Raw genomic sequence first — 25414 nt, forward strand, 5'->3', positions numbered from 1 at the left:
TTATACAATAAAAGGTGGTGATTGTTAGAAGAACTATATTAATGCACTTCATAACCATAACATAATATTTTTGTTTAATTTACATACATAAATAAATAAATAAATAAATAAATAAATGCATGATTTCTGCTAATGTGTTTTTTTCCTGATATATTTTCTTCCCCCTACAGAAAATAAACCATACCACTGCCTTACCTTTACAGACAGGTTCACACTGCGATTGCAGTCAGACAGTGTACAACTGAATACTGTTATTTATGAAGCAGTGTGGCAGAGCAAGAGCCCTGCCTGTAAATAGTGTTGGTATTTATATGTGTTTTGGTGGTGGTTGGCAGGAATGGGGTTAATTCCTGTCCCTGCCAAAAACATGTGAGAATGTGGCTGTTCCCAAATGGAATAATTGGTGCTAATTGGGAACAACCACATTCTATAAAAAGAGAACCCAAAGCTCCATTAGAAAGAGACTACCAGGGAGCTGGAACAAAGAGAAGGTACAGTGCTTTGATCCACTTGTAGAAGTATATAGGTTTTTGTGACCGGTAAACAGTTTAGCTGTCAGGTATAGTTTAGAACTAAAATGTTTAGTTAGCACTCCTGGAAGGAGTAATACTTAACAAAATAGCCCTCTCTGATCAAATTGAAATGTATGAACGAAATAGTTAGTTATGAGTCCAGAACCATTACTCCCTGTGGGAAACTCTCTGAAATGGGGGACAGACTGGCATAGGAGGCTGTGTGGTCCAGTGGTTAAAGAAAAGGGCTTGTAACCAGGAGGTCTCTGGTTCAAATCCCACCGCAGCCACTGACTCATTGTATGTCTCTGAGCAAGTCACTTAACCTCCTTGTGCTCCATCTTTTGGGTGAGATGTAATTGTAAGTGAACTATGCAGCTGATGCATAGTTCACACACCCTAGTCTCTGTAAGTCGCCTTGGATAAAGGCGTCTGCTAAATAAAAATAATAATAATGTGTCCAGACTAATACGTGGATGTCAAAGATGCAAAACTGGGTTGTCACTAGCAGAACCATGTCCTGCAAATTGCAATTAGTTATCAGTAAAGCCCCGTGAAATTCTTTACATTTTTTTTATTTCACAAATTTTGTTTTATTGTTTTATCTGCTAAAAATGTTATTTTATTTTATTACAGATATACATTAATAAAATAATGCAAATAGATGTATATAAACAAAAACAAAGTATACATGTTACAACTATATACATATTTTTTATTAAACATTATCTGGGGTTATAAAATAATGTAGTTACCATAATTTCTCTGTAACACACATGAAGTCCCCCACTATTTTTAATTAGCTGCCTATTTACAGTAAATCCTGCCCATGACCTCTATAAAAAATACAATAAGATAAAATAAAAATAAAAAAATACTTTTTATATACTGCACAATGTAAATCAAATCAGCATGAAGGATATTAAATCAACAAACTGGCTTACTTCAGAATGTTGTGCAATTCAGCATTAACTCAAAAAGCAGGTTACTGACAGAAAATGGATATTATGCGCATGTATTCATAAGGAGTTTCAATCTAACACAAATATTCAAATTAAGAATTAAACGCAAGCATATAACAGAACTCTACGTTTTCTTTTTTCATGGTTTGTCGTCAGTAACTTACAATCAGTGAATATAAAAAAAATGTTCACAGTCAATGGAAACCACAGGGTACATGAGACAAGAAATCACGGTATTGGATAAGATGGCATTCTGGCACCTGAGCCCAAACAGCATGTCAATAATATCTACAGAGCCGTCAAAATTATTCTGAACCGCATCTTTCACACTGTCACTTTCGTGGACCACAACAAAAAATAATGTATTTCCACTTCCCTCAGCAGTGGCATGTTCACAATACATTCCTTCAACATATTTTATCCACTGATGCCAGAGTGGCTATCTCCAGTGGATTAAACCGTTGGCCAAAAGAAGTCAGGAATTTAATTTCTGCATTTTCTGGCATGTGTTTGCCAAACTTAGTGAGCACCTTTTCAATGGCAACTTTCAGCTGTTGGATAGCTCTTTCTTTAATGCCAGGTTCCATAGCTGCCAGGCTATTTGCATCTGGGGCTTACAGTGGTGCTTAACAGCTCAAAGCTTCACTTCAACATCAGCAACTTTTCCATCAGCAAGGGTGCCCAAGGCTTTTTTGTTTCTTCTAATTGTGTATTGAAATCTGCTTTTTGCATACAGTTTCCCTTAATGAAGCTACACTGAAACTTTACAGTTGAATAGAAGCTTGTGTCTTTCAGCATCGTTAGGAGGGCTTTCTGTTCACACTGATCAAAGAACGCTAGCAAAGCGTCCAAATAATTGTGTAGGCAAAACAGAGACCTGAACCAGGCATTCCATCCGGTAATCACTGGCTGAGGAAATAACACGGCAGGCAGCTCTGGGTAGTTTTCCTTTAGGAAGTTGATTATAAAAAAAAATGCCATAAAGATAACTCACCTTGAATAGTAATGATTCAAATACTCTCCAACTGAAGGATGGTCAGGCATCTCCATTGAGATGTTGGTTAGCACACATTTGAACTGTATCCTCAGTAAGTGTAGTCTTGTCTTCTTTCGCTTTCTTGGCTCATTGCAGTGTTTCACCGATTATAGCTAGGATGGTTCTTTTGCTTGTACCATCTGCTGTTTTTTTCAATGTGACCAACTGAGCGACAATGCTTAACGACGGTACTGAATGACCCAGCAGTCTGCACTAACTCAAAGGATTGGCAGGGGGCTTTGGCAGTTCCAAGTCATGCCATTTGGGCTCTGCAACACTCCTGCTACCTTTGAGCAGTTGATGGAGAAAGTCCTGGTTGACGTTCCACCCTAAGAGTGCCTAGTCTACCTGGATGACCTCCTGGTGCACAGTGCTCAGGAGAGTGCTGGAACGTGTGGCTTCAGCTGGGCTTCAGCTCCACCCCAAGAAGTGCCGGCTCATGCAACGAGAAGTCACCTTTCTGGGCCACCGAGTCGGAGGAGAGGGGATCAGCACAGAACCCGACTGCAGTCTGGGAATGGCCCATGCCCACTGCCCAGAGACAGCTGCAAGGGTTCCTATTACCACTGCTTCATCCAGGGGTTCGCCAGCATCGGCACTCCGCTACACCAGCTCCTGCGGAAGGAGGAACACTTCGCTTGGATGGAGGAGCGTCAGGCTGCCTTTGATACCCTCTGGAAGGCACTGACCCAGTCACCAGTGCTCTCCTCACCCGACCCCAGCCCGCCATTCCTCCTAGACACCAACGCCAGCAATGAGGGGATCAGAGCCGTACTGTCCCAGCCAGGCATTGAGGGGAAGAAGGTGGTCACCTAATTCAGCAGGGCACACAACAAAGCAGAGCGGCGCTACTGTGTAACTAGGTGGGAGCTACTGGCAGTGGTCGTGGCAGTAAGTTACTTCCACCACGTCCTGCAGCACTAGTGGAAGGAGCCAGCTACTGGCGAAGCAAGGTGGCAGATGGTGGTCCCCCGAGCTCTGAAGGAAGCAGTGCTGAGGGCGCACCATGGAGCTCCAGGTACCGGACACTTTGAGGTCACCAAGACCCTGCGTCGGCTGCGGCAGGGATTCTACTGTGGGCGGTGCAGACAAGATGTAGAGGACTTCTGCCGCCGCTGAGACATCCGCACTGCCTGCAAAGGATCCACAGACCAGTCGCATGGCCCTCTCCAGCAGTTTCCTGTCGGTGGGCCCATGGAGAGGGTCGGGGTCGATATCCTGGGGCCATTCCCGCGGTCGGACAGAGGAAACCGGTTCGTACTAGTGGCCATGGAATACTTCACAGTGGCCCGAGGCGTACCCCTTGCCTGACCAGGAATCTGAGAATTAGGTCAACGCTCTACTGGAGGACTTTTTCAGCTGGTATGGGGTCCAGCAGGAGCTTCTTCGCAATTCCTAGTCGCAGGTGTTCACAGAGATGTGCAAGCAGTTGAACATCCACAAGACCCCCATGTTGGGACATGAGCTCCGGACTCCAGCTGCACTGACATTTTGCTGGCCACCGGACACCCCAGTCGAGCCCCCAGGTCCAGAGTTCACCAGGAGGCTACAGGCCCGCCTGGAGATGGCTCAAGCTTTTGCCAGGGTCCATCTGATGGCTGCAGGTCCCCGGCAGAAGTGGAACTATGACACCCGGGCACAGGGAAGACATTTTGCAGACAGGGAGCTTGTGTAGGTCTACAGACCTCAGCGGACTTGGGGACTCATGGGTCGTTTTCAGGACTCTGTTGGTCCCCTCGGACAAGGGACTCTGAGCGGGGAGCTGTGTAACGACTCAGCAGTCTGAACTAACTCAAAGGACTTGTTTGCTGTCTGGACACGGGGAGAGTGTTAAGCAGCACGGGGCATGCGAACACTCCGGAGTCTTAAAGATTCAAATAAGGGAGCTTGTGCTGGCAACAGTAAAAAAAAAGGCATACATGTTTGGTGCTTGAGAGAGAGGAGCCAAAGACAGTGTTAAATCCAGTAGGTTTTAAAAGAGAGACATCAATAACCAGCCAGGTTTATTATTTTGGAGGCGTGGATCATGGCTGACAGTGACTAAATAAATATATTACCTGTAAATAATAAACCGTTGAATTCGAGAACTGCAATCCCCGTCTCCTTCTGTCTTAATTTTCACACAACGTTGTAGTATCTTTCCACTCCCATTGTAGCTGGCAGTTGCAAAATCTGCACATCGTTATTTTGTCACCATCGGCTGCATACATCACATCATGCTCAAATTATTTGCAGCGTTGTTAATTGTTATGCACGTTAGGCATTTTAGAAACAAACGTCTCCTCTTCCATCACAATTTTAATTCCCAGAAACGACCCGCTCCAAATTATACATATGGAAAAGTGCTAGACAGAGCTTCAGTTTCCCTTCCACAACTACGATTGCAAGTATTTAAAGTATTTTTTTGTATACGCTTCCCAATTTAAAAATGTCACTCTGTTTTGCTTTATAATTTTTCTTTTAATTTCATTTTATATGTTGTATTTAGTTTTATTTCGTATTTGCGAAAAACACAGGGCTAGTTATCAGCCAAGCTTCGTAACATAAGCCTGTCTGGTCCATCTTTTGAAGACCTCTTTTCGAAGCTGACTGCTGGTGTTGTATTCAGAGCCTCTGGTTTGGACGACGGTCCTTTGTTTATTGTGTTTTATATTTATAACACTTACTGCTTTGCAGAGGGTAAGCATCATCTTGAATTTATATCTCACCTATATTGAAGCATGATGTTATGGAATAGGATTATTATTAGTTTTAGAGATGTTGTTATATTGTATGCATTAGTGTAAATGGGTGCCTTAGACTGACTGAGGTGCATAATGTAACCATATTGCTTTAAGTATGAATGCTGTTAGTTTTCAAAGACACCAGACTGCCTGGACTGTCTATGAGCTAGGATTCAAAGTAGATCTGTGATAAATCGATCCATGTAAGCGTTAATAAACCGAAGGAGTAAATATATACTGATTCTTGATTTAACTGTTGTCTGGGTATGTGAAAATCTGTAAGCCAGTACATGAACAACGCACTATAGGAGTTTATGCAATCGATTTGTCCTCCTGTTTGCCTCTTATAGATTCTAAAGTGAATAAAAGAAGTGTATGAACATGACGGTCAAAATCTAAATTTTGAAAATATGTGTATTGCTTTTTTTTATAAATTCTTGCATTCTTTCAAAACTTCCTCAGTCAGGGTCATAGGGAACCCCTTTTTAATGGACATACCAGTAGCTTTAAATGCATTGGGTCAAAATCAATAGGCATTTACTTTAATACAAAACACAAGTTGTTTCTTGTTAGTTCTGCAGTAATACTTGCTTGTTTGCTAAAGAGGCTGGTACACTGTATCAAAACAGAAATTGATAACCTTCAATGATTCTAAGTTGGGCAAAATAAATACAGAAACTGCTACAATAATACTGTAGTGAGTTGGGTGTTTGAGTTTACTAGTATTGAAATTTCTAGAAATATTGTGTATTACACCTGCATTTTGCTTTTACTTCTACTGTATTGCATTTTCCAGTAATACACCTTTTACGGAACTCTTATTTAATAGACTTAACATTGTGTCAATTTGTTAATGTTAGACATTACACATTGCAGTGCATGTGACCCGATTCCGGAAATTCCCCATCCACTCTACTGAGGCTATATAAGAAGCCTGCTCATTGTGTTCAGTTCAGTTACAGAGAAGCTATTGTGTTTAGTCATCCAGTCAGTCTTTCAGTAGAGCTGTTAGCTGTTGCTATTGGAAGAGCACCATATCTCTGTAAGGATGGAAGTGCAAGACCATCTGATTTAAAGTTATAGTGGCCTGCTTTTGTTTTGTACTTATCAACACATTAACAAATAGTTCTTTTGTTTTATTTTACTTAAGTCTCGTCTGGCTCCTTATTGAGAATCACCTCTAATCTTTACGAACCATGAAGCATCTACGTAATATATTGTAGCATGTACCCGGGTATGGGTCCTGATGGAATCAGACTGACGAGATATCTTGGAAAAGGGAGTAACAGCCTGTGTTTATTTAGAGTTTATAGAGAAACACAGAATGTACACATGAAGGGGGTTATTTTCAAAGGAAATCCACTGTGTTCTCCGCCATCATTTCAACCGTTTTTTCTGCACCTCTGCTTTTTCCACTGATTGTGTATTTTCTAAAGCTGCCATAAAACACGTCAGAATTTATCCACTAGTTTGGTTCATTAGTTATTCCAACGCTTTCTTTTTGGCAGAATATATAATGATCTAAGACAAAAGTGGTGGATAATTTAAACTTACACCAGTTTGTTTTCCACCTCCTTCAAAATGGTCAATACATCTATCCACCAATATAAAAAAGGTGACAGCACTTCAAATCATAACCGCAATTACTGTGTCCCCTGAGGAAAGATGCTGACATGAACCCATGTTGATTTAAAAAAAAAAAAAAAGTACATACAAAAGCCAAGGCTGTGAAAAACAACTTCACATTTTGTTTTTATCCAACGATATGGAGAAGTGGTTAAGGGTTAGGGTTAGGCTTATTTCCAATGTAGCCTATCATTGCTTTGTACTGACTTTCACAAACACATGTGTTCTGTACATAAAAAGCACTTTAATATACATTGGGAAAGAAAATGCTGTATTTTCTGGTTACGCTACAATGTGGACATTTGTAATTTACACTGGCAAGAAGTTTTAAAAAAACAGGCTACCATTTGATTTTGGACACATGTTGGATTATAACTTTTGGTGTCTTATGAGGAAAAAGTTACATGCAAAACAATGGTAAATGTATTATTATTATTATTATTATTTCAATTCAGGTAACTGTGCCACCTTGTAGACTACACATTTTTGTTTTTGCTACAATTTGCTTACCATAAAACGTTTAGACCAAACAAATCGTATACTGTTGTGGTCCACTTAAATACTGCAATTTATAAATGTTTACTTGTAAAAACAGGTTGAGCAGTTGTATTTCATTTACAGTGCCTTGCGAAAGTATTCGGCCCCCTTGAACTTTGCGACCTTTTGCCACATTTCAGGCTTCAAACATAAAGATATGAAACTGTAATTTTTTGTGAAGAATCAACAACAAGTGGGACACAATCATCAAGTGGAACGAAATTTATTGGATATTTCAAACTTTTTTAACAAATAAAAAACTGAAAAATTGGGCGTGCAAAATTATTCAGCCCCCTTAAGTTAATACTTTGTAGCGCCACCTTTTGCTGCGATTACAGCTGTAAGTCGCTTGGGGTATGTCTCTATCAGTTTTGCACATCGAGAGACTGAAATTTTTGCCCATTCCTCCTTGCAAAACAGCTCGAGCTCAGTGAGGTTGGATGGAGAGCATTTGTGAACAGCAGTTTTCAGTTCTTTCCACAGATTCTCGATTGGATTCAGGTCTGGACTTTGACTTGGCCATTCTAACACCTGGATATGTTTATTTGTGAACCATTCCATTGTAGATTTTGCTTTATGTTTTGGATCATTGTCTTGTTGGAAGACAAATCTCCGTCCCAGTCTCAGGTCTTTTGCAGACTCCATCAGGTTTTCTTCCAGAATGGTCCTGTATTTGGCTCCATCCATCTTCCCATCAATTTTAACCATCTTCCCTGTCCCTGCTGAAGAAAAGCAGGCCCAAACCATGATGCTGCCACCACCATGTTTGACAGTGGGGATGGTGTGTTCAGGGTGATGAGCTGTGTTGCTTTTACGCCAAACATAACATTTTGCATTGTTGCCAAAAAGTTCGATTTTGGTTTCATCTGACCAGAGCACCTTCTTCCACATGTTTGGTGTGTCTCCCAGGTGGCTTGTGGCAAACTGTAAACGACACTTTTTATGGATATCTTTAAGAAATGGCTTTCTTCTTGCCACTCTTCCATAAAGGCCAGATTTGTGCAGTATACGACTGATTGTTGTCCTATGGACAGAGTCTCCCACCTCAGCTGTAGATCTCTGCAGTTCATCCAGAGTGATCATGGGCCTCTTGGCTGCATCTCTGATCAGTCTTCTCCTTGTATGAGCTGAAAGTTTAGAGGGACGGCCAGGTCTTGGTAGATTTGCAGTGGTCTGATACTCCTTCCATTTCAATATTATCGCTTGCACAGTGCTCCTTGGGATGTTTAAAGCTTGGGAAATCTTTTTGTATCCAAATCCGGCTTTAAACTTCTCCACAACAGTATCTCGGACCTGCCTGGTGTGTTCCTTGTTCTTCATGATGCTCTCTGCGCTTTAAACGGACCTCTGAGACTATCACAGTGCAGGTGCATTTATACGGAGACTTGATTACACACAGGTGGATTCTATTTATCATCATTAGTCATTTAGGTCAACATTGGATCATTCAGAGATCCTCACTGAACTTCTGGAGAGAGTTTGCTGTACTGAAAGTAAAGGGGCTGAATAATTTTGCACGCCCAATTTTTCAGTTTTTTATTTGTTAAAAAAGTTTGAAATATCCAATAAATTTCGTTCCACTTCATGATTGTGTCCCACTTGTTGTTGATTCTTCACAAAAAATTACAGTTTCATATCTTTATGTTTGAAGCCTGAAATGTGGCAAAAGGTCGCAAAGTTCAAGGGGGCCGAATACTTTCGCAAGGCACTGTACAGTCGTCGTTGATAAGGACAGTCAGAAGGCTCCAAAGATTGACTTGTGTTCCGGTGTCATGCTGGTATATTTTTTCATTGGGGGACATCTAAAGTAGCGCTTCCAGAATGTCACAAATGCAGCTAACTATAGGGGTGCTGCCTAGTTATTAGAAGAAAGTAGGCATACATACACCTTCTCATATGAGGAGCCGTTTCAGACAAAAGAGTGTCAAGGCAGAGTGAGAAAGACAGGAATTAATTGAAATCATTTTAATATGCATGTGTTTTTTTTTTTGTTTATTTGTTTTTTTTGCTTTTTGTTTGCCTATAAAGTTACGGATGCACCTCCACGGGATGGCATATAACACCTAGGTGCATCTACATAAATAACCATTACTTGAACAAGATGTAATTTTGATAGGAATGAGTAAAAGCAGCTGCTTTACAGTCGCACTTTCAATTAAATATGGCACAGTTAACGACCTCAATCTTTTATAGCCCATGCAGACAAAGATTGCTTCCTGATGTATTTGTACCATTTGATTTCAATTTAATCAAAACAATGCAACTTTTTGCTTCTGGCTGCAAGAGTAATGCATGGCAATGATAATTTGTATATGCAAACACACATTTGTAATGGTAAATGTCAGTATATTATATATGTTTTATGACAATTTCTATTTACTACAAACAATCTGTTAAGATTACACTGTTGCATTGTCCTGCAATTGTACAGATTGGCTTAGCAGTGTACATACAAAAATAATCAGATAAATAAGCTAATAAAATATGTTTGCATTTGCGTTTTGACTGTTTTTTTCCTACTGTTTTGTGACAGGTTTGGATTGTGTTTATACGTTGCTAACACATTTGAACCAGAACCTTTTTTTTTATTTTTTGGCGGATTACACCGCTTAAAAAAAATATGAAACCGAAAAACAAGAACAACTATAAAAAAACAAGAGACCATTTGCTATACAGTATATCACACAATAAAATGACCATCATTTCTACAGTATGCTATCGATGGAAGTCAAGTTGCTTTTGTCTTTATAAATAATGAAAATGTGTTACTGGTAGACTAATACAGACTGGCAAGGCTTATGATGAAAAAACATGTGGATTGCCAATTGTGTTTCTTGTCTCCGAGAGAATGCTTACACTTTAATAGTCATGCTGTTGGCGTACAAATTACTAGCACTAATAACACAATTACGGTATTCAGTACCTAAAAATAAACTAATTTTAACATGTGAATAGTGATCCTCTAAAACAGGTTTTCACGCTTGAAGGATTGATTGGTTAAGATTTATTGCAATTTTAGTTGGTAGGTGATATAGGTGATTTAGAATTGATAGTCTTAGGAGTCTCCAGTGTATAATTCTATACAAATAAAAAGAATACATTAACAGCTTGCTTGTAAAGTTAAATGAATGCCCTTTTCTCTATTTCTGCCATCTGCACACGTGGAAGCAATACTCTCAAAATGTGTACATTTTACTTCATCTCAAATTCACTTTTGTATATTATTAGTAATTGTGACATCAAAAACTTAGATTAGTCTTAAAAGTAACAAATTTTAATTTTAACAGGAAAATACTGGGGCTTACTTAATGTGTAGGTTATATGTGTACAGAATGATAAGTGATTTATTATTTTTGTTTATTTTTTTATTTTATATATTTTTTTAACCAGGAAAGTTTGCATTGAGCCCCAAGCCTCACTAATGAAGGGGAACATTAACAAGTCAGATAAAATGAGGAGCATATTACACTACAAAAGTTAATAATTCAATTAAAAAATATTATGAGGAACTTTTAGTACTTTAAAGGAGCTTCTTACCTTCATAATACACTTTAAACCCATGAGCGCTTACAGCAAAATCGCTTGTGAGTCGCAGGGAAAACACAGCTCCTGTACTTGTTACGGGAGGAGGAATTTGGAATCCTGTTAGCCTGTAGGGAAAAATCCAAAGGTATACAAGTTACTTTTCATGATGATGTATTTTCAGCAAGAAGACGGTAAATGTGAAGGTACAAAAATAACTAACATTAAAAACACATCTCAAAACAAATACTCAGCAGTTGGCAGACCAGTTGAAACAGTGTGGTAAATTGCTTGATATGGCAATTTTATTCAGCCACAGCTGCACCATACTGCATCGAAAGAGAATTTGTTTTTTCGCACGGTGTTGTTTTGAAGACACATACAATTTTTTCTTGTGTTCCACTGACAGATTGTTGTGCTTTAATAGATATTTATTCCCTTACATATAAAATGCATATATTGTATATTTGTATCAGGGCTCTTTTTTATGAAATCCCTGTATTGTATCCAGTCACACTCCAACAAGCAGAGTAGCCATCCATGTGAGAATGTGGCTGGACTGGATTAAGTCTGACCTGATTAGTGGGGCGCTTAAAAACCTGCTGAGAATGTAAATGGAGCCACCAAGTAAATCACTAGTCTGGGGTATACATACTTTGAATGACAAAAAAAAATATCTAGAGACTTGTATGCATTGTTGGAAAAAAAAAATAGACAATTAACAATGAACCTGCTTTCACAGCGGCAGCACTGGGGTATACTACAGCCAGCGGCTGTGCTCGTTATAAACTGAAATTAATTGTAGCTAATAAAATAATTCCATAAATCTTACCTGTTTTGCGCTTCCATTATTTAAATAGGGCTCAAATTTGCACAGTTTTGAAACAAACACATGTAATAGCAAATCCTTTATGTTAAAGAAAGTGACTGTTTTCTGTGCTTTATTCTCAGGAAATCTGTTACACTTGCACTTCCTAGGTAATTTTCAGCTCCTGGTTTAAAGCAATGTCAGTCAATAGGAGAAGCAGCTGGTTGGTTAATGACAGGAAATAAGCCATTTAAGGGGTGGGAAAATGTATCCTCCAGGTGAAATAATAAAAGTGCAACACTGTCTGAAAGAATGGTTTGCTTTCTTAAATTACTGTGTATATATATATATATATATATATATATATATATATATATATATATATATATATATATATATTTTTTATATAATACAAAATACATGTTTCTTTCAAAACTAGACATTTGAGACCTATAACTAGGCTTGCTACTATTCGATTTGTATTTTTTTGCGATTAATACAGACATCTATTTTTTAATTAATTCTTTTCTACCTTTATTTTTCGATTCAAGCAGAGAATGGGTGAAATCGACCTTCATGCTTTAAAAAAAATAGACTTTTTATGCAATTGTGAAACTGCTTTATTATTCAACATGCAACAAAACCATGGTTACCAACATTCTAATAGAACAACATTCTAATTGAAATAACATTTGGTCACAGCATATACATTTAAAAATGGTCTAAAGCAAACCGCAGAAACTGCAGCATATAAAAGTGTATTACATAGCCTTTTATAGCATACATTTACTAGTAAAAATAATATGCACAGAAAAAAACAGATAGTTGAACAGAACTAACTTGCACATTATTCGGAGTCTGAGCTCCTCCCCTCTCCTGATTCAGCACAGCTGGACTCTGAGTCACTGAAAGGCAAGGCAGACGGGCCCGCTTCGTCCTGCCGGGGAGACTTCAGCCATCGGTCATGTTGGTACTCCGTTAGAGAAGATGTGATGTCCTTGTTGTGAAACAGAATGTTCAGGTCACCGAGCTTCTTTACTGACAGTCACATGCGACCCTTGTCCTGCACCTTTCGGAACATGCTGAAAGACCTTTCAACGGCAGTGGTGGTGACGGGCCCCGAAAGTGCACGCAGAGCTAACTAACTCAGCAATGGACATGACTGCACTTCACTCTTCCAGTAATCCACTGGAGAATAGAAACTTGTTTTCTGGAACTCCTCGGGCCATGTACACTTGAAGCTCCTTAAGAAGCTGCTTTGCATCACTTTTAAAAATTCTGGCCAGGCGCGCGCATTTCACATTTCCCCCAATTTGGACTTTTTTGAAAGGGTCCAGAACTTTGCACTCTTCAAACAAACCACTCCCATACAGACCTCTAGGGACATTAGCTGCTCTTGTTGCCTGAAATTTGTTCTTAAATGCATCACAGACATTTTTCAGCACGCTTCTTTGATGAAAAAGTTTTCATGTCAACCTTGCTCTCTGAATTGGCAAAATCTGCAGCAGCTGGCAAGTCACAAAGAATGATGTCATTAATACAGTGGATTAATGAATCTGTACTCTCCCTCTTCACCTGGAGGGAATGGATTGTCTCAAGAATTGCCACCATAAAGCGCACCTTGATGCACATCAATCGCTGGCATTCGTCTTCAGCAAGGAGTTGCCTTAGTTTTTCCACTTTCTTTGATGCATCCACTGGCACTTAAGTAAGAAATTGTACTACAATCTTCCAGTTCTCTCTTATGTACTTTGCTGCAAAAAAATGTGAAAACTAACAGGAAGGCACAACTCTTGGGGGGGTTGTCAGATCCTTTTCAGCAACTTCATTGTTAATGCACACAGAAAAATATGCTCGTTTTTGCTTGTGTGCATTCTTAAAGACAGCCAGAAAAGAATAATCAGTTGGTTGACATCTTCAAAGCCAGCTCATGTCACGGCAGTATTGACAGCCACATTAACAAGATGTGCAATGCAGGGGATGTGAAGAACGTTTGGATAAAGTGCCTGCAGATCCTTGGCTAACCATTGCATATACTTCGCTGAATCAGACAGGATTCCCACACAATTTGTCCACTGCATGTTGTAAACGCATACTGTTTGCTGCACCAGTAAAAGAACAGAAGCAGCATTACACTGAATCAATGCTGAAGATGACAAAAGAAGAATCTTGTTGGAAGAATCCTTCTCGCAATAAAAGACAGCCAGGATGTTAATTGCAGGTTGACCGCCAAGCTCAGGACTCTCGTCTACAATCAGAGAAAATTGGCAATCTCGTAGTCGGGCCTTTATTTCTGAGCAGTGTTCTTTTATCACCGTGGGGAGATATTTTTTGACAAGCTGCCGACGCTCTGGGCATGTTGTTGCTGCAGGGGCATACTTACGAAAAAGCGGCATTAAAAAACTGTCCCCATGAGTAGCATTGAGCGGAATCGCTTCAAAATACACATATGGAGATAGATGTACATGTGTATAACCTATACAAATAAGCAAATAATACAATATCCATAAGAAACCCTTGAGAGAAAATAATGAAAAGGTTTAAGTATAGCATGCCTGGTCTAGAATAAGGAATGAGAGAGGTGAAGGGAACCTGTATCAATGCTGTGCTAAGGTGTTAGTGTTTTACAATTGAATTTAACAATTAGAACAGTTTTTATTTGTAGACCCATGTCAGAAATCAAGTAAATAAAATAAGCTAAACATTTATTTAAAAGATACAACTCAATCACAACAAACAAATAAAGGCTACCTGTGGCCTTACACAAATCTTTTTTTTTTTTTTGCAAATGGATGCATTTCTGTTTCAAAATGTCTCTCATTCGCTCTTAAGTGGACAGTGAGACGAGCTGATTCTGGACCAAAACATTCAATATACGGGGGGGGGACACTTATAACATGAGCTGCTATAAGTGTTCCATAGTAACTATGACCCCAAGTTTTGCATTTGAACTTTAGGAGATGTCAGAGGTCACTCGCATGGACATATTTTCATAGAGCATGTATGACTCGCTATATGTCTTACATAGTAACCATGACCCTATCTGCACTCTCTACAGAGTTATAAGCAACACTGGTCCATGTTGGCCATCTTGGATTGACAAAAACTCACCATTTGAATAACTTTTGATGCTCTCATGTTTAATAAGATCCCTGGAAAATTTCAGCTCAGTCGGTCCAGCGGTTCTGGAGGAGTTGCATTTTAAAGCTAAAATGCAGAATTCCAAAACGGTGGCTATGTGTCACGTCACATGATATGTGTAATTGCACACACCTCCTCAACATATGTGAGAAGTTTGAGGGCAATAGCAGCAATGGTTTTTGTTGTTTTAGTGTCTTCAAAATGAGTTAACAAAAATACAAAATACAATATGGCTGCCAAACCATATGATCCATTCACTCCATTTTTTTTCAGGGTCAACTAGCCATTGTCATGTACCACCATACTAAACTGCGAGCGATTTCGCACAACGGTTTTCGTTTTATGGGCTGTTAAAGTCCTTAGCAGAAGATAAGAAATAACAATAGTGATAATCCTATCATGAGAGGTCAAAGGTCACGGGCAGTGACTGTTTTTGATAGAACACATATGGATTCCTATATGTGTTCCATTGTAAAAGTGGCCCTATCTGCATTCTAATAAGGAGATGTCGACTATTTTCACTTTGACCTCTGATGTCATAAACATGGCCGCCATTGACGAAAACTTTTTCTTTTAATAACTTTTAAAGATTGACCATTCATAAACATGTACAGCAAGTTTCAGAGCTCTAGCATAAGCGGTTTCGGAGGAGAAGAGTTTTGAATATGACCAAAATCTTGCAAAAATCCAACATGGCTGCCAAACCATGTGACCTACGTGCCCCATTTTGCTTCAGGGTCAACTTCCCAACGTTCCAAACGGCGAGTCTCTATCTGCAATGGTTTTCATTTTATGGGCTGTTAAAGATTTACCATTGAGGCGGAAGGAAATAAAATAATAATAACTAGATGGTAACTTTACAAGTAAAGTTGTGGGTCTTGCTTTATTGGGAAAGTGGTCAAAGTAGCTGATTTGTGTCAAAAGTCACATTGTTTACTAATTGTCTCATGCTTAGAATGTGCTATAATTTGAAATTTCTCAAAGTTCTATGACAGTTAATTCAACAGTGGGAAGTAGCCTACTGAAAGAAGTTGATGCGGTTACTAAAACAGCTGTACCTCTTGAATGGGAGACGCCATTCCTGTTTTGATTTCATTTGAATAGCTGAGAAGTAAAGGAAGATTTCATTTGCTCTATTTGTCTAACTTGTTGGGAAAGTGGTCAAAATGGCAGTTTTTTCTAAAAGTTCACAGAAAACATAGTTGGTGCGGTTACTAAAACAGGTGTACCTCTTGATTGGTAAAAGTTATTTCTGTTTTGATTTCATATTTGAATAGCAGAGAAGTAGATGAAGATGTCATACCCCCTAACTTTTTATCTAGCTTGTTGGGAAAGTGGTCAAATTTTCAGTTGTTACAGACCATTATAACCCTTAAAAGTGTAGGTCTTTCCTTTAGAGAAATTGCAAAGAAAGCCAAGGTGTCAGTGAGTACAGTTTCCTACACCATCAAAAGACACTTGGAAACTGGAGGAAACTCTGACAGGAAGAGGTCTGGCAGACCCAAAGCCACAACAGAATCAGAAGACAAGTTTCTGAGAGTCAACAGCTTGCGTGATAGGCGGCTCACAGGACAACAGCTTCAAGCACAGTTTAACACTGATCGAAGTAAGCAAGTCTCAGTTTCAACTGTGAAGAGAAGACTTCGAGCTGCAGGTTTGACAGGTCGAGTGGCAGTAAGAAAGCCATTGCTAAGATGGCAAAATAAGAAAAAGAGGCTTGCCTGGGCCATGAAGCACCGCCAGTGGACTACTGAAGACTGGAAGAAGGTCTTATGGACCAAGGAATCCAAATTTGAAATCTTTGGTTCATCACGCAGGGTTTTTGTACGCCGTCGAGTAGGCGAAAGGATGGTTCCTCGGTATGTGACACCAACTGTCAAACATGGAGGAGGAAGCGTGATGGTCTGGGCCTCTTTTGCTGGATCCAGAGTCGGCTACTTGCACAGAGTGAGTGGCACCCTGAACCAAAACTGCTACCACAGCATTTTGCAGCGCCATGCAATACCCTCTGGTATTTTTATTTATTTATTTATTTCTTAGCAGACACCCTTATCCAGGGCGACTTACAATTGTTACAACATATCACATTATACATTATTTCACATTTTACAGATATCACATTATTTTTACATACAATTACCCATTTATACAGTTGGGTTATTACTGGAGCAATCTAGGTAAAGTACCTTGCTCAAGGGTACAACAGCAGTGTCCCCCACTGGGGATTGAACCCACAACCCTCCGGTCAAGAGTCCAGAGCCCTAACCACTACTCCACACTGCTGCCCCACACTGCTGGTATACGCCTAGTTGGTCAGGGGTTCATCCTACAGCAAGATAATGACCCAAAACATACCGCCAGGCTATGTCAGAACTACCTTAGAAGAAAAGAACAAGACGGTAGGCTTCAAATCATGGAATGGCCAGCACAGTCTCCAGACTTAAACCCCATCGAGCTGGTTTGGGATGAACTGGACAGAAGGGTGAAAGCAAAGCAACCTACAAGTGCAACACATTTGTGGGAACTTCTGCAACAGTGTTGGGAAGAACTTTCCAAACAATATTTGATTTCCATTGTAGAAAGAATGCCATGAGTGTGTTCGGCTGTTATATCTGCAAAAGGTGGCTACTTTGATGAGTTAAAAATTTAGATTAAATTTTGTTAAACAAAATGATTCCATGATTTCTTTTTTATCTCCAATTGTTTATTTGTTCTATGCTTTAATTTCAGAGTACATTGAGACATTAAACTGCGTAAATTTCAATAAAAACTGGAAAAATTGAGGTGTTCTAAAACTTTTGACCAGTAGTGTGTGTGTGTGTGTGTATATATATATATATATATATATATATATATATATATATATATATATATATATATATATATATAATATTTTAGCTCAAAGAGCCAGCTGCCCAATGTTTCACTATGTTGTACATATCTTTCTCAAGGGAGCCTGTGTTTGAATCAAAACATTGAAGGTATTTATAGGTTTTTGACAGCATGAATATATATATAACGTGTTAAATTTTATATATAATTTCAATTTAATGCGTAAAGAATACACATAGCAATTTTGTTGCACAGCTTGAGTTTGCATGTTATCAAGCTTCCTGCACTTAGTTGGTTCTCAGTGTCTCAATGGTCAATTGTAATTGTATTGCATGCAGTAAGCTAGGCAAGAGAATAGATTACAGAAATGCCAGGACAGTTATTTCTAACCTGCCTGGGAACTGCCAGAAACATATGACCACTAAGTCCGGGTTTTCAATTATTATTTTTTATTTTTTAAAACAGACAGTTGAATCCACTTACTTGCAATCAGAGGCGATGCGTTAGCATTGAAAGGGGGGGGGGGGGGCACAACGGGGTTCGGGTGGAGACCAAAAAGCCCAAGTGTTTTTGAGTGCTAAAGCTGATTTCGATGTAATTCTACAGTATTTTGTAGCATCAAATGAGTGCTGTTTTAAATGAGAACCAAACGTGTGTAGAGGACGTTGGTCACATGATTCATACGTGCATTAAAAACAATATTAAATAACAAACTTGTTCTTAATATATGCAACCGTTAAGGCAAATTCACAAACAGGTGTCTCTGACCGTGGGATTTATTTAAACATTTGGTGAGGGGGCACTTGTTTCCTTTTTTTACATTATGGGAACGGTGCTCTGAAATTACCGCGCCTGCTTCTTTGGCTGAAGAGAAATTATCAGCTCATCATCTACCTACTCCTGACAGTAAACAACGTAACTAAATATATTATATCTGGGATGCAAGACGCAACAACGAAAACTGTTCGTGTTGACTCAAAACTTTATTAAGACACTCTACAATTTGACTGACGAAAGATAACGTCGGTTTATTGGCGTTCACAAAGGTCACTTTTTTTCAGCTTGGTACGGTACCCTTTTCATTGCCTTGTCTGTTTAATTCTTGTGCATTTTGCTGTAGTAGTCCGTCATTAATGATGTTCTTTATTTTAAGTTTCCAGGGCATTGTGTTAATGGCACGGGTGTGACACACAAACCTGAAGTGCGTTTTTATTTGTTGCTGCTCTTTGTCTGCGTTTCTTAGACACAAACGCTAATTTTAAGCTACTTTTTTACACAACAGTATGAACACGTTTGGTCACCATCACAACTTTTGCAAGAAACTGGGGTTCCGTATTCTGCTGGTGTTATACCTCTCTGCACTTAAGCATTTGTATTTAATCAAATTGTTACCGTCCTTCTCGCACTTCAGGTATATATATATATATATATATATATATATATATATATATATATATATATATATATATATATATTATATGCAGGCCGTCGTCATGTCGCATTCGTAAATATTGCTTTTAAAGGGAGATGCAGCATTTTTGTGCCTAACCCCTAAAAAACAGTTGTCAAAATGTTTTTTGTTGTTGCATTTGTAACCATTTTAGTCGCAGTCTGGAGCCCTGCATCATAATTTCTAATTTCTCTGTGATACAAATAGATTGATACATTACAATGGTGCGATTGAGGCAGCATTGTGTTTTGAGGAATCATATCGTCATAAAGAGCTGTCAGTGCGTACCTGTGGCAAGAGTGGTGCGTACCACAGGTTGAAAACCACTGAACTAGAGGGTGCAAAACAAACAGTGTTGAAATAATAGTAACAGAGTTAGTTTGACAGTGACAGAGTTAGGTTTAGGGGTAGAGGTTAGGTTTAAGGGTACGGGTAGAGGTTAGGTTTGGGGTTAGGGGTAAAGATTAGGTTTAGAGGTAGATGTTAGGTTTAGTATTAGGTTTAGGGGCAGAGGTTAAGTTTAGGGTTAGGTGTAAGGGTAGACGTTAGGATTAGGGTTAGGTTTGGGGGTAGAGGTTAAGTTTAGGGTAGGTTTGGGGGTAGATGTTATGTTTAGGGTTAGGTTTGGGGTAGAGGTTAGGTTTAGGGGTAGAGGTTAGGTTCAGTTAGGTTTGGGGGTAGAGGTTAGGTATAGGGGTTAGATTTAGGGATTAAGTTTAGGGGTTCGGTGTAAGTCGCATATGATGTGGTGCCGACTGAAGTTGCGCGTGGACAAATAAATGGTGTTTGTAATTTTAAATGAGAAGGTAAATGAAAGAGTAACATGGCGTTTAGTTAACACTAGAACCACCAATGCAGTCATTTTGACATTTTTCACAATGTAAATTACTCTGTGTGTGTTAGATCCGCGGTTGTCTGTTCTTGAGTTTTCCTAAATACATGTATTAAATACCCTGACGGCGTTTGAACGTCAGAATCGCAAAAATAAAAAAGTTATGAGCACTTCTACCTAGAACCGCCAAAAGTAGTCATTTTGACGGCTTGTTACAATACATGCTTTTATTGTTAATATAACCTACAATATGCCATTTTGTATATGAATACATGCCAGTTTGTTATCTCTACCCCCACTGAGTTTACAACAGTATGTATTTGAATAGAATATTGCTCTTGAAGTCTAGATATGTGTTATCCAAATATCTATTGTAATCCTATCAATTCCTTGGAGAACTGCTGTCTGGCTGTCTACGTGAGCATATATAGTCCGCTACCTTATACTATTACTATTACAAGAATTTTTCAAAAATTCTTGAGATTATTGCATTTTGATTTGAGAGCAACCACAGATATATTTGCCTTGGCATCAGAAATCTGGAACGACTTCATTGAAAACAGAATTGTCTGCTTCAAGCTAAACATAAAACATTACATGGGCAAGCAGCTGTTTCCGACAAAAGCATGGTGTCGCTGGACACAATACATGTCAAACAAACCTGTCAAATTTGGGCTCAAGTTTTGGGTGTTCTCTTAGGCGAAGTGTTCCCTTAGGAGGTGTTCCGATATGCAGAGACTAATGTACTTGATTTTACTTAGCAAAGGCTTTAAAACTTAACTGTGTGCTATTTCTAAGATACATTTTGTTGCCAGTGACAGAGCACCAGTAGAAAATAAATAATCTGTCAAAGGGTTCTGTGGGTGTCTTGTAAAATGCTGACTCCTGTGTTTGAGTAGAAATTAAGTTAATGCATGATAGAGGATAAAGCCATTAGGTAAAATCTTGAAACTGAACTCAGACTAAACTTATTTAATTTAGTAAGGTAAAAAAAAAATTATACCATAATAACACTTCCTGTAATTACAAGAGTTTCATATTTTTCTTTTATTCAGAAATGAAATTCATTTTTATATTATATGTCCTTTTAATCAGGATATTTACCTTCAATGAAGGAAGATTTACTTAATAAGGGAACATGTAAAACCAAGGCCTTAATACAAGGGATATTCCCCATTTGCTTTGGCCAGGAAAACATAGGCTTATGCACTGATATAAACGATCATTGTCCCTGTTTCGTGATGTGACCAGCTTTTCATGCAGCTGTAGATCCAAATGGCTAACCATGGACTCTGTGGCAAATATTTTTTAACCAAACAAGATTTATCCTCCTATCAGCCAACTTACTATCCTCAGGGTACTCAATTGAGACATTATTCTAGTCAGAGTTGACACCAACCAGGAATCTAACACAAGCTCCCAATTGACCTCCACTAACCACTAAGATGTATTATAGGTGAGGAACTACAATAAAAAGAACAATGAGCTAAGAGTTGCAATGCAATAGACTTATGAACTAAGCTTTTGCTCAGATTTCTGTTTTTTTTGTTTTTTGCTATACATTGTTTGTCCAAATTGCTCTAGGGAAATGGAAACAGATTGTGTAGCAGGTGTTTGGAGAAAGGGGAGTTAATGCCCACTAGAGTCAATACTTGTATGTACAGCTGCAACCAAAAGTTTTGTATCATCTAGAATTTTAGGATTGAGACAATATAAACATAATTTAGATTATTATTATTATTTTTTTATTTAACGTAATATAATCAAAGAAACTACAAAAGTCTACCGGAAGCCATAATAGTATGTATTTCACGTTCAAAATTTCACATTTTTAATTTGACAGATTTTCGTCAAGTACATGGAAAACTACAAAGCGTCATGCAATTCAATATGTTAACGTAACATTATTCAGCCGGTTTCATTTGACTTGTGTGGAGTAGTGGTTAGGCCTCTGGTCTCTTGACCGGAGGGTCGTGGGTTCAATCCCAGGTGGGGGACACTGCTGCTGTACCCTTGAGGAATGTACTTTACCTAGATTGCTCCAGTAAAAACCCAACTGTATAAATGGGTAATTGTATGTAAAAATAATGTGACATCTTGTAACAATTGTAAGTCGCCCTGGATAAGGGCGTCGGCTAAGAAATAAATAATAATAATAATAATTTAAGTAGCAAAATTAGTAAATTCTATTGGGTGATGCAAAACTTTTGGCCATAGCTGTACATGATTATTTTGTGTACACCTTAAGGCACACCTTAAAATGAATATTTAAAGCACAGTTAAATACATGGCTTTCAGCAATAACTTCGGCATTGATTTATTTATTTTTGGCTGTCATTATCATACTGGCCAAGCAGCTTATAAAACATTTGCCTTGCATCCATCTGATCAGCTCATACTCTCAGCTTTTTAAGCATAACGGGAGAGATGGAAAACTACAAAGCGGTATCTAATTCACTGTGTTTCATAACATTATTCAAAAGGTTTCATTCGACTATGAAGCAACATTTGTTCATAGCTATATATCTGTATATGGGATCCCTGAGTGACTCTCCTGCTGTTATTGCTGTGAGAGAACATTTATTTATTTGGAAATATGTTTGTTTATATATATATATATACAGTGCCTTGCGAAAGTATTCGGCCCCCTTGAACTTTGCGACCTTTTGCCACATTTTAGGCTTCAAACATAAAGATATGAAACTGTAATTTTTTGTGAAGAATCAACAACAAGTGGGACACAATCATGAAGTGGAACGAAATTTATTGGATATTTCAAACTTTTTTAACAAATAAAAAACTGGAAAATTGGGCGTGCAAAATTATTCAGCCCCCTTAAGTTAATTCTTTGTAGCGCCACCTTTTGCTGCGATTACAGCTGTAAGTCGCTTGGGGTATGTCTCTATCAGTTTTGCACATCGAGAGACTGAAATTTTTGCCCATTCCTCCTTGCAAAACAGCTCGAGCTCAGTGAGGTTGGATGGAGAGCATTTGTGAACAGCAGTTTTCAGTTCTTTCCACAGATTCTCGATTGGATTCAGGTCTGGACTTTGACTTGGCCATTCTAACACCTGGATATGTTTATTTGTGAACCATTCCATTGTATATTTTGCTTTATGTTTTGGATCATTGTCTTGTTGGAAGACAAATCTCCGTCCCAGTCTCAGGTCTTTTGCAGACTCCATCAGGTTTTCTTCCAGAATGGTCCTGTATTTGGCTCCATCCATCTTCCCATCAATTTTAACCATCTTCCCTGTCCCTGCTGAAGAAAAGCAGGCCCAAACCATGATGCTGCCACCACCATGTTTGACAGTGGGGATGGTGTGTTCAGGGTGATGAGCTGTGTTGCTTTTACGCCAAACATAACGTTTTGCATTGTTGCCAAAAAGTTCGATTTTGGTTTCATCTGACCAGAGCACCTTCTTCCACATGTTTGGTGTGTCTCCCAGGTGGCTTGTGGCAAACTGTAAACGACACTTTTTATGGATATCTTTAAGAAATGGCTTTCTTCTTGCCACTCTTCCATAAAGGCCAGATTTGTGCAGTATACGACTGATTGTTGTCCTATGGACAGAGTCTCCCACCTCAGCTGTAGATCTCTGCAGTTCATCCAGAGTGATCATGGGCCTCTTGGCTGCATCTCTGATCAGTCTTCTCCTTGTATGAGCTGAAAGTTTAGAGGGACGGCCAGGTCTTGGTAGATTTGCAGTGGTCTGATACTCCTTCCATTTCAATATTATCGCTTGCACAGTGCTCCTTGGGATGTTTAAAGCTTGGGAAATCTTTTTGTATCCAAATCCGGCTTTAAACTTCTCCACAACAGTATCTCGGACCTGCCTGGTGTGTTCCTTGTTCTTCATGGTGCTCTCTGCGCTTTAAACGGACCTCTGAGACTATCACAGTGCAGGTGCATTTATACGGAGACTTGATTACACACAGGTGGATTCTATTTATCATCATTAGTCATTTAGGTCAACATTGGATCATTCAGAGATCCTCACTGAACTTCTGGAGAGAGTTTGCTGCACTGAAAGTAAAGGGGCTGAATAATTTTGCACGCCCAATTTTTCAGTTTTTTATTTGTTAAAAAAGTTTGAAATATCCAATAAATTTCGTTCCACTTCATGATTGTGTCCCACTTGTTGTTGATTCTTCACAAAAAATTACAGTTTCATATCTTTATGTTTGAAGCCTGAAATGTGGCAAAAGGTCGCAAAGTTCAAGGGGGCCGAATACTTTCGCAAGGCACTGTATATATATATATATATATATATATATATATATATATATATAATATTTTAAATGTTATTAATTTTAATAACACCATAGTTATGCAAGATGAAACCCCTTGCTACTTTGCTGTTTACTTTATTTCTTGACACGATAACTAACACTGGAAATATACATTATTTAAAACAGAAAAGATCAAATATTAAATCAAATAACTTCTGGCAGTATTAATATTTCACAAAGTTATTTAGTATGAAGATTTTGGTTTTCAAGAAGTATAGCTTGTTGGGTGCAAATCACCTCTGGCAAAATACATTCTAATGAGCTGGTATACAAGTCACAGTCCTAATGATATCATTGCTCATGATTTACATTGTTGTTGTTGTTGTTGTTGTTGTTGTTGTTGCTTTGATTAGGTTCTATGCCCCTATGTCTTTATTTACATTTCCTAATATATTTCCCTATCTGGCAGTGGTGGCTGTATAACTTATTTTATAGATTACGTGTATATTACATTTAATTCATAACATACAGTTGTAGTTTACATACCTCAATGGAAATTTATAATTTCACAAATTTCTCGTAAACAATGAATTTTAGGAAAAATCTTTTGTAGCAAAAGTTTTGCTTTTGTGAACTATTTATTTCAGTAATTATTTTGCAAAACTGCTAATTCAAAAATATTCATACCCTAACAGGAACATGACATTAATATCTAGTTGAGGCACTTTTAGCAATAATAACCTCTTTTAAACAATTAGGATATTTGTCAATGAGCATTTGGCATGAATCTTTAGTGATTTCTGACCATTCTTCAATGCAAAATTGTTCCAGTTCATTCAAATTCCGAGGACTGGATCATTGTCATGTCATGTTGGAACATCCAGTTGCGCTTTAAACCAAGTTTTGTAGCAGAGGGTTTCAGATGATTGGCCAATATCTTTGGTATGCTATATAATCCATTTTCCCATGTATCGGAACTAAATTTATTGTGCCACTAGAGGAAAAACAGACCCATAGAAGGATATTACCACCTCCATGCTTGACAGTAGGTATGGTGTTCTTTTCTTTGTACGCCTCACCAGACTTTCTCCAAACATAACGACTATAAGCGTGACCAAATAGCTCGATTTTTGTTTCATCACTCCACAAAACCTTTGACCAGAATTCATATGCATATCCGTTTTAAAAACTTTAAGCAAT

General features: G+C 38.5%; 1 protein-coding gene across 3 annotated transcripts in view; it reads right to left on the reverse strand.

Annotated features, from left to right (window-relative positions):
- csmd3b (CUB and Sushi multiple domains 3b) overlaps window positions 1-25414 on the reverse strand; it is a 472577-nt gene that overhangs the window by 368608 nt on the left and 78555 nt on the right. For all 3 annotated transcript variants that reach the window (XM_059012706.1, XM_059012705.1, XM_059012704.1), the window contains exon 3: window positions 10934-11046. In XM_059012706.1, the coding sequence (XP_058868689.1) occupies window positions 10934-11046 (113 nt within the window). The remainder of the gene's footprint in view (window positions 1-10933; window positions 11047-25414) is intronic.

Source organism: Acipenser ruthenus, chromosome 3 (assembly GCF_902713425.1).
Source record: "Acipenser ruthenus chromosome 3, fAciRut3.2 maternal haplotype, whole genome shotgun sequence".
Taxonomy (NCBI): Eukaryota; Metazoa; Chordata; class Actinopteri; order Acipenseriformes; family Acipenseridae; genus Acipenser; species Acipenser ruthenus.